This window comes from Helianthus annuus, chromosome 15 (assembly GCF_002127325.2).
Source record: "Helianthus annuus cultivar XRQ/B chromosome 15, HanXRQr2.0-SUNRISE, whole genome shotgun sequence".
In the NCBI taxonomy this organism is placed as follows: Eukaryota; Viridiplantae; Streptophyta; class Magnoliopsida; order Asterales; family Asteraceae; genus Helianthus; species Helianthus annuus.
Window position 1 is genome coordinate 62,687,232 of NC_035447.2, and position 11,068 is coordinate 62,698,299.

Sequence of the window (11,068 nt, forward strand, 5' to 3'; positions counted from 1 at the left end):
GCTGTTGTTGTTGTTGCTGCTGCTGCTGTTGTTGCTGCTGCTGCTGTTGTTGTTGTTGTTGTTGTTGTTGTTGTTGTTGTCGATGTTACAGGTTTTCAACTCTCTAGATGAAATAAAGAAATGGATGCAAGAAATGGCAAATGCGGATGGTTTCGTTATCGTCACCCGTCGGTCAAAGAAAATCGGGGGAAGGACCGGGAGGGTATGGCTTGAATGTGACCGTGGTGGTGAGCACCACACTAAATCAACACTTAGAAAAGCCGGAAGCAAAAAAACCGGTTGCCCGTTTTACCTGTTGGCTGTGCGAGACCATCCGTATGAAACCTAGGAGATAAAAGAGGAAAAAATTGAACATAACCACGAACTTTGTGAGGACCTGTCGGCCCACGCGTTTGTGCGAAGGTTTACTCCAAGTGAAAAGAAACTGATTGAGCAGCTGACAGCTCAAAACATGGAGCCACGCAAAATTTTTCAAACGATAAGGAAACAGGACCCCGACAGGTTTCATGTTCAGAAAGACGTTCAAAACACTGTGGCGAAGATTAGAGCTGAACAAAGAGACAGATTGACTCCCATGCAGTCACTAGAAAACATGCTGATAAACAACGAATTTATTTACGAGACATGGGAGGAACCCGGAACAGAGCTTGTAACGGAGATCTTCTTTCTTCATCAATACTCGAGTGAAATGTGGCGTGCATTCCCCCACGTCTTGCTGATCGATTCGACGTACAAGACAAACATATACAATATGTCATTTGTCCAGATTGTTGGTATGCCGCCTACCAACCATTCGTTTTGTATCACGCATGCCGTTATCTGTAAAGAACGGAGTGATAACTTTGTGTGGGTGCTTGAGAGGATCAAGTCAATGTTGGATGAATGTATGGAGCCACGTGTGATTGTAACGGATAGAGACCTGGCCCTTATAGGCGCGTGTGCTAAAGTATTTCCAGACGCCTCCAGGCTTCTTTGCAGGTTTCATATACAACAGAATATTATGAAGCACTGCAACAGAATATTTCCAGACGCCTCCAGGCTTCTTTGCGGCCCCAGATACTTGGGAGCACGACAAGTCGAAGGGGAGGGTTTCATTTATTCGTGACCCATTGTACAGGTACGTACGTTTATTACAGTAATTATTGTGATTATGTGTATTGTTTATTAATTTCTGTTTCTGTATTTCGATAACACTGTTTGCAGGTATATCCACCATATGCTGCCTACTTCTATTACAGGGCGCGGCTACAGCCGTGAGTGGTGTATGACCACAGATCTTTTTTTCTTTTATTGTTTGTTGTACAAGAGGTCGTACGCACTACCACACGGTCTAGCCCAGTACTTCGCCTCCGCCTATCAACGGCAGGAGCGCGGATTTTTTTATGGCGGCGCGTACGTGACCGTCATTGCCCGTTCATTGGGCCTCGTACCGGAGCAGGACCCACATTTACGAACGCCGCCCGTCATGCTGACGCGGATGGTTTTTCAGTCGTTGTGGGGGATGGGACTGATTAAGAGGTTCGACGTCATTGGCCCGCGGTTTAAAACCCTCGTAGGGGGCTTATGAATAGAGTAGCCCCTACAAGAGCAGTTCAATCTAGTCTATCCTCCGCCAGATTCTGCTGCAGTGCTTGTGCCGGACCCTTCGGTGAATTTAGACGATCCAGCGATGCCACAGCCACCACCACCTCCCGGGGCACCTCAGTCTCCATGTCACGTTATTCCAGGTCATACCCCGGGAGCTGCAGTACATCCGGAGATACGAGCCGAGCTTGACAGGCTCAACGATTTGGTAGGTTGGTTGGTTCGGGCCGAGCAGGATAGACGAGAGAGAGAGAGGGGTTACCCCCGATACCGCTCCCAGCACCTCGAGCACCACATCAGCAGCAGCAGCCGCAGCAGGCAGATCCAGATTCGTAGCCTAATGCATAGACCAATTGTAGTTTTTATTTTTGTTATGGATGTACAAACTTATCTTATATATTTTTGTTATGGATGTACAAAAGTTATCTTATATATGTCATATTTACGTTTGTTTTCAGTTATTCGGTTACTTAATGATTGTTGTCTTAAATTGATATAATACGGAAACAATATATGTTTTGAATATAATACGGAAACAATATTTAAACGAGATAAAATTTTAATCGGAAGAATAATATTTAAAAAAGTAAAATGTCAAAAACAATATAATATTTAATCGATTGATTATATTTAAAGAGCCGATTTTGAAAATGGTAAAAAAATTTTATTGTGTAAAAAATAAAACTGTTTTTAAAAAACACAAAAATTTTCACTAAAAAACACCTCTAAAAACTATCAAAATAACCCCACCAAAACACCCCTTCTTTCAACCAAAAAAACACCCAACACCTGGACGCCTCGTATAGGTCTGAACGAGGCGTCTAGGCTTTCTTAAACTTTGTGCCTGACATTCCCTGAAGACCCCCTTGAATTCTGTGCCTAGACGCCTCGTATTGCCCTATACGAGACGTGTAGAGCACCAAAAGTGTCCAATTAGCCAGGAAAGGTGTCCGACTAGTTTATGCCTTATAAATTATGATTTCGTGTCTTTATTTTTGCAAAACTGTTTTCCAGGCTTGCGGCTAGCTGTGGTTGATTTTGTGTTGTGGGGTTCTACTTCAGTTGTGGTCAGCTATTTTTTCTTCTTATGCTTTATGTTGTTGATTGTTTGTGTATATCATGTACAAGGTAAGTGAATAAATACCAACAGGTACAATCAGTCCAAGAAAATCATTATACGTTAACCCGTTTGACTTGCTTAATATCAATTCACTATATTATACATATTACAGAGAGGCTACCGACATGAGTCAAAATAGCAACTTAAAATTTGTATAAGACAACCATATCATACATATTACAGAGAGGCTACCGACATGAGTCACAAGAACAATTACAAGGCATAATCGACAAAGAAGAACGAGGCATAGTTGACAAAAACATCATTTTGTGCTAAAAAAATTAGGAGTAAATTCCTTTTTGAGTCCTGTGTTTTAGTGGTTTTAACAATTTGAGTCCAAAATCAAAAAGTTTAACGCCCTGAGTCACTAGCCATTTATTTTATAACGTTTTGAGTCCAATTTTGTTCATTTTATAACGATTTGAGTCCAAAAAATTGGACTCAAAAGGTTAAAATTTAGACTCAAAATGACTCAAATGGTTAAAGAAAATGCTTATAGAGACTCAGGTCGTTAAACTTTTTACTTTTGAACTCAGCTAGTTAAAACTATTAAAACACATGAACTCAAAAAGTAATTTACCCAAAATGTAAAATCGAGGGTGGATGTTAATAACCTAATAACAATAGTTTATCCATTCTTATTTCTCCAAGGTGTATGCAACCCCTCCTACACATAATGCCACGTCAAAATAGCAGATCTGGTCATACGGGTCAGATTCAAACCGGAACATATAACCAGAAAAATTAAAAAAGAAAGGCTAAACTTCCTAAGATACATAGGATAAAATACAAAACAATCAGAAATGGTGTTATTTTTGAAATTGAACCTAGAATAACCTAGCTATAACCAAAAGATTTTGCGGTTAGATCGAAAATTGAAATTGAACCTAGAATAACCTACATTCAGTTCTTGAAACATATCCGGTGACTAAAGAGCATACCCATTAGGAAGTGATGAAACCAAATGGCTCTTGAAACTTGAGGGTCATCTTGTATTTATTAGCCGAGATTTATGACACTGATTACGGTTTCCATATTTTAGAGATTATAATTCTATTTATGTATTGATTATTGTTTCCATGTATAGTGCTAGGGTTATCCCTGATGTCTGTCGTTAGTGACATGCAAAAACCGAAATAAACTAGTAGCTAGAGTAAGTCGGATATCGAACCAGAGGAGGATTGTGGAAAGTGTTATGATGCTAAGTATTAATTAATTACTACTGAATTGGAAAATCGGTGTGATTGATTATAAGAATTATCTAAATTAACGAATAAAAATTGAGAAAAAGATTGAGTTGTAATAAACAATGATGAGAAAAGGTGATCACTCCGGGATTCAGATTGTGTGATTAACTAATAACTTAGCTGATTGTCATATTGGATACTATTGGTTAAACGATATAATTATCAACTATTCATGCAATGAATAATTATTCAACCAACAAAGTATAATCGGATTTAAACGTATTTATGTCTCTGTCTAACACAGGATTCGTTTGTCAAACGAATTATAAAAACGCAAGTAAAGACCGTCTGTCACACGGTTACAATCCGAACTCAATACATAAAACAATAAACCAAATTAGTAGTGTCTTACACAATCATTCACCCAGAGTGTCCACCAGAGATTTAGCCGCTCATCTCGGTTGGTTGATCTTCAAAGACTTGATACGAACCCGGTCGAAAAAAACCCTTCCTCCGTCTGCCGTCAAGATAATGATGATGTTATCGATATTCCTTAAACGTGATGATGATTGGTGATGTCGGCCCACTTGTAAAGTCCAAGCCCTTCTCCTCTTGGTCTCCGTTTCAAGTCCACGTGAATCCTAAAAGAAAGAAAACCCAATGATGTTATCGGCCCAATTCATGTTCACATGCCGCCTTCCACACAAAGTCCAATCATATGTGGCCCAATGGTCCACATGATGATGATGTCAATCAATTGAAAAGCCCCCTCAAAAGCTGCTCCTCCATTCACGTGAATGTTGACTGATTGTGCACGCGATTTCCCTCCAAACCTCAAAACCTCAATGGCGGCCTCTTTCAATTAATTCCCTCAAGTCTTTTGATGCTAGATGTGACGGCCCAATCCAAGTCTCCAGCCCACATGTGCCGCCACTTCCTTTTTTAATCAATATTGTTCCTCCCAATTTGTGAATATACATGGCTGCATCCAATTCGTCCCCAGAAGGAGGTGCACATGATGTTGTTGACTTTGAATTAATTCCTCCAATTGTGCATGTCTTCTGATCACATGATGCCTTAGGGTTTTAAACCCATTTAAACCTTCCATAGTGGAGTGGCCAAGGAGGCCTCAACATAAAATATGTGCGCTGACTATCTTCAAACCGTAGCCTACGGTTAAAACCGTAGGTTACGGTTTTCACATTCTGTTTCTTTGTTTATTCTTGGCCGTAGGTTACGAGGTGGAACAAACCATAAGCTACATATTAACTTTCACATAATGACACACCAGCCCCTGGACTTCATTGTTTCACGTTTCTTTCACATTTAAGCTATCTCTCGACCCGAACGATTCCCGTTTCATCACTACGCTCTCTACTTTTGCCATATTATGCGTTTTACCTGCAAATCCACAAACTTGCGTAGTCAACATATTCAAAGCGTATAATCAACTAAACGGCCATAAACATGCAATATAACACACTTTAACATCCGGGTTTCACACACTCCATCACATCCCCACACTTAACATTGATTGTCCTCAAGCAACCATTACAAACGTTACTCGCCTTATTAACAAATCACCATTAAATCCCTTACCGAATTGGCAATTTAAGGTCCCAAGTCATACCCGTCCCATAGACTGACATAATCGAGATTGACAATCTGACAAACAAATGATACGTGTTTAAAACAATTTAAGACTTGCCTAACTAAAACTAACATGCTTATGATACTACACACACGCCACACGCCCCTCACAATAATCACTCCTCTCAGCTTAATCAAGACTAGCGTGTAATGTGCTAGCATATATTTCGCTCAAAACCAAATATGCTACCTTGCAATCATAAGCTTGTATAGCAATCATACCTCCACTGTATCAAATAACGCAACACATATCAAAAGGACTTTCGGGTTTTGGGTTAAGGGTAAAGGTAAGGAATTGTTTTTGTCTTTTTATATTTATTTGGCGAACACAAAAGAATACCAAACCATGACAACTTTATTCACAATAACTACTAATAATTTGGGTATTTTCAACCCACTCGTATATTACGAACCTAATAATAATTTTTTTTCCTTCTTTTCTTCTTTTTTTCAAATTTTTCTTTTTTTTCAACAAATATCTAACACATAATTGTCATTCATGGTTGGTAGTCAAACGGGTCAAACGAGGTGTAACAAACGAAGGGTAAAAAGGCTCAACATGGTTAACTAAGGTGGGTGGATAAACAATCAACAAATAGAACAATGATAGGATCCTAATGCCTTTATCATCTATGTGTATACGCTAAACCACAGTCTTAGCACGTATCAAACCACACAAGTTCTAACACAAAGCAACATATGGCCTACACTCAACAATTGAACAATTATTGCAATTCAACTAACAACCTAGTAGGCTCAAATATCTCACCGAACAAAAGGAATATGGGTTACCGACATATAGCATGTGTAATTCCTAAAGCATGTTACCCCTAGTTAGGCATCTCTTTTTAACTATTTTCTAAAAACATGTCAGAAATACTCTCATGAAACTTAAAGGGACAACCATGACTAGAGATCTAAGTTAGTTTAATATCAGCAAGGAACCCATTAGCAATTGAAAATGTTGGTTTTCATGTAGTTCAAGCATACTTGAGACAAAAATTTTTCAAAATTTTTCAATTTTAGCCCAATTTCAACCACTTCAAGCATTTAAGATCATCAATCTTACCAACCCTCTCTCGAGTTACCGCATCCCCACACTTGGGATACATTGTCCCTAATGTATGGTGGACTTTATAATCTAGACTCGAGAGATACCACCCGTAAACCATGAACGGCTAACAACTAGACGACTCAACACAAAGAAACCACTCCCGACACAAAAAATTTCACACCACCAAATACACGAAAACAAATAAAACACAAGATAGATAAACACATGCACCTGATCAGAAAACAAGTGAGTGTCTGTGGCGGTGTAACTGTTGCGATCTAACCGGAACATACGCCCCTCATGGATTCTTTGAGATCTCACTGGGGATGTTGCCAAACATCCCAACATCCCCACACTTGATTCATTGCATCCGTGGAGATGGAACGTAGAAACCTGTCAAAACACAAACACACCAAAACGAAACCAAAATAAAGTACAAATTCTACATCCTCGGGCTGCCTCCCGAGAGCGCTAAGTTTAAAGGTCTTCAGCCAGACCGTACCTGATTTCCGCTACGGTGGTCTCAATGCACATTTACCCAAAACATTTCCAACGAATGCACGGAAATTTACATGCCATCTCGATAAATTCGTCAGTATAATTGGCATGTTCAGAAAGCACATGCGGGTTTCGCTGATCCACTTCACGAGATATACACCGATGTCTTGTAGCTCCACCCTTTTCATCTTCTTCCTCGAACCCTCTTCCCCACACTTGTTAATTGGAATGATTGATATGGGAAGAGGTTCGGTACACACATTCATCTCATCAGACTGCTCTGCCTCATCATCCTCACACACCATCTGATCCACCAGTGACTCTTCATCAGATAAAGGATTCATTGGTGTGGTATTATCCTCCACAACCTCATCCTCCATGTGAGAATAATCTCTAATATCAACAGGTAATGTTGAGAGACGCTCTTCTATTTCTATCTTCATTTTTAACTTCTGACACTTGGAAACTAGCCAGCTGATTCGATCTTCATCGGAAAGGTTGGGTGCTAATAAATACTGCTCGAGTTTGGACAAACTCGCTTCCAACATAGCAAGCTTTTTCTCCTCCTCGGTCTGATAAGTATAGACACCCTCGGGCTCAGGATATTCCTCGGGATGATACTGTCGGTATCCCTAATACGGTGTTGAGATGTATGCATAGATCATTTTTTTATTCCAATACTCTGGATTTTCCAAATACACCGCACACACATTATCATAATAAGAAGTATGATAACGACCACAACAGAAACATCGTCCATCCGTCCTTGGCTCATAATAAGCATCCTCGTCCCGATCCCATCCATCAGAGTAATAACCATCCTCCACCGTTGTATCAGAATCATAGAAATATGGTGGAGGGGAAGGATTATCATAGCAAGGCATCGGTGGTTCTTCCAATTTCGCTTTTTCCCGTCTAAATCGGGCCTCGTGGCAACCGATACACGGGTGAAGTGGTTCCCTGCACAAGATGTATCTAAGAGAGCTGCAGAATATTGTAAGATCTGTCATCCTGCACAAACACAAAAACACAAGCACCACGCATAAATCTGAACAAAACAAAACTGACACTATTTTTGATTTTTTTTATTTTTTTTTAACTAAAACTTAACACTAAACACTTTGCGCACGCCTCCCCGGCAACGGCGCCATTTTGATGTCTGTCGTTAGTGACATGCAAAAACCAAAATAAACTAGTAGCTAGAGTAAGTCGGATATCGAACCAGAGGAGGATTGTGGAAAGTGTTATGATGCTAAGTATTAATTAATTACTACTGAATTGGAAAATCGGTGTGATTGATTATAAGAATTATCTAAATTAACGAATAAAAATTGAGAAAAAGATTGAGTTGTAATAAACAATGATGAGAAAAGGTGATCACTCCGGGATTCAGATTGTGTGATTAACTAATAACTTAGCTGATTGTCATATTGGATACTATTGGTTAAACGATATAATTATCAACTATTCATGCAATGAATAATTATTCAACCAACAAAGTATAATCGGATTTAAACGTATTTATGTCTCTGTCTAACACAGGATTCGTTTGTCAAACGAATTATAAAAACGCAAGTAAAGACCGTCTGTCACACGGTTACAATCCGAACTCAATACATAAAACAATAAACCAAATTAGTAGTGTCTTACACAATCATTCACCCAGAGTGTCCACCAGAGATTTAGCCGCTCATCTCGGTTGGTTGATCTTCAAAGACTTGATACGAACCCGGTCGAAAAAAACCCTTCCTCCGTCTGCCGTAAAGATAATGATGATGTTATCGATATTCCTTAAACGTGATCATGATTGGTGATGTCGGCCCACTTGTAAAGTCCAAGCCCTTCTCCTCTTGGTCTCCGTTTCAAGTCCACGTGAATCCTAAAAGAAAGAAAACCCAATGATGTTATCGGCCCAATTCATGTTCATATGCCGCCTTCCACACAAAGTCCAATCATATGTGGCCCAATGGTCCACATGATGATGATGTCAATCAATTGAAAAGCCCCCTCAAAAGCTGCTCCTCCATTCACGTGAATGTTGACTGATTGTGCACGCGATTTCCCTCCAAACCTCAAAACCTCAATGGCGGCCTCTTTCAATTAATTCCCTCAAGTCTTTTGATGCTAGATGTGACGGCCCAATCCAAGTCTCCAGCCCACATGTGCCGCCACTTCCTTTTTTTAGTCAATATTGTTCCTCCCAATTTGTGAATATACATGGCTGCATCCAATTCGTCCCCAGAAGGAGGTGCACATGATGTTGTTAACTTTGAATTAATTCCTCCAATTGTGCATGTCTTCTGATCACATGATGGCTTAGGGTTTTAAACCCATTTAAACATTCCATAGTGGAGTGGCCAAGGAGGCCACAACATAAAATATGTGCGCTGACTATCTTCAAACCGTAGCCTACGGTTAAAACCGTAGGTTACGGTTTTCACATTCTGTTTCTTTGTTTATTCTTGGCCGTAGGTTACGAGGTGGAACGAACCATAAGCTACATATTAACTTTCACATAATGACACACCAGCCCCTGGACTTCATTGTTTCACGTTTCTTTCACATTTAAGCTATCTCTCGACCCGAACGATTCCCGTTTCATCACTACGCTCTCTACTTTTGCCATATTATGCGTTTTACCTGCAAATCCACAGACTTGCGTAGTCAACATATTTAAAGCGTATAATCAACTAAACGGCCATAAACATGCAATATAACACACTTTAACATCCGGGTTTCACACACTCCATCAATCCCCTATATAAAGGGATCATATGTATTGTTTTGAGGCATTCGAAAAATAATATAACAAACATTTTTATGGTATTAGAGCTTCGGCTCTTCTACCTTTGATCCTTTCCTGCTTTTCCTTCGTTCCCACAGTAGCTTCGGCTACCCTCTTTTCCTTTTTTTCGAAAAACCCTAGCACAGCCTATGGCCACCAACGGCAAGAAAGAAGACCAGATGTCTTCGTCTGATAAACCTTCCAAAACCTTGCACCCTGCGTATTCGGTCACTAATGTTCAATCCATGATACGTACCCTTGATGGTACTAAGGTCACCTATACCTCTTGGGTTAAACTTTTCCGTTTACATGTCGTCGCCTATCAAGTGCTCGATCATATTGACGAGACACCACCGCCTGCTGAAACAAACCCTGAGTTTCAGTCTTGGAAAGAACCAGATGCTTTAGTTCTTCAATGGATACTCAGCACCATATCAGATAACCTGCTGCCCCGTGTGATAGATAATACGACCACTACTCGACACGCATGGCTGAAACTGGAGAACATCTACCTGCGTAATAAGAAAGCAAGGGCTGGGGTGCTTGAAACTAAGTTCTGTAATCAGACCTTGGCCGCTTGCTCATCTTTAGACAACTATTGTGAGCAACTCAAAGACCTTGCCTATCAGTTAGAAGATGTGGATCACTTAGTTACTGAAGAAAGACTGGTCCTGCAACTTGTTCGAGGGCTACCCGCGGAGTTTGACACGACTGCTTCCCTGATAAACGCTAACGATGCTGATTGGGATCTTGCTAGGAGCATGTTGGAAGATGAGGTTATTAGACAGGAAGCCCGACAAAAGACCTCACAATCGGTCCTTGTTGCCACCACCCCACAATAAAACTCGCAAACCCAACACCCACCACACCCTTCAACCGGTTATAACCAGCAAACACCAAACTCCTACAACCAACAAATACCATAACAACCCTACTACAACCGACCCCGTGGCCATGGACGTGGCCGGGGACGTGGGAACCGGGGCCGCGGTTCAGGCCATGGTACCCCTAACCCATCATCCGGTTGGACCCCCAATAACCTCTCCTACCCATAATGGGCTTGGTGGAACACACCACCTTGCCCATACCCCACTTAACCTGCTGCACCCTTTTCACACCCCACGGCCCAAACCCCTTCAGTCCAGCACAAACACCAACCGGAAATTATACTCCTCAGGCCCATTATACCA

At 40.7% G+C, this 11,068-nt stretch overlaps 1 protein-coding gene across 1 annotated transcript; it reads left to right on the top strand.

Annotated features, from left to right (window-relative positions):
* The first annotated feature begins 10,027 nt into the window (after window positions 1–10,027).
* Window positions 10,028–10,720, top strand: LOC110942773. The gene has a single exon (XM_022184538.1). The coding sequence runs from the start codon at window positions 10,028–10,030 to the stop codon at window positions 10,718–10,720; it is 693 nt and encodes a 230-aa protein (XP_022040230.1).
* The last annotated feature ends 348 nt before the right edge of the window (window positions 10,721–11,068 follow it).

What these genes read in the sequence shown, in the direction of transcription:
- LOC110942773 (XM_022184538.1), top strand. Translation starts at nt 10,028, where the DNA reads ATGGCCACCAACGGCAAGAAAGAAGACCAGATGTCTTCGTCTGATAAA.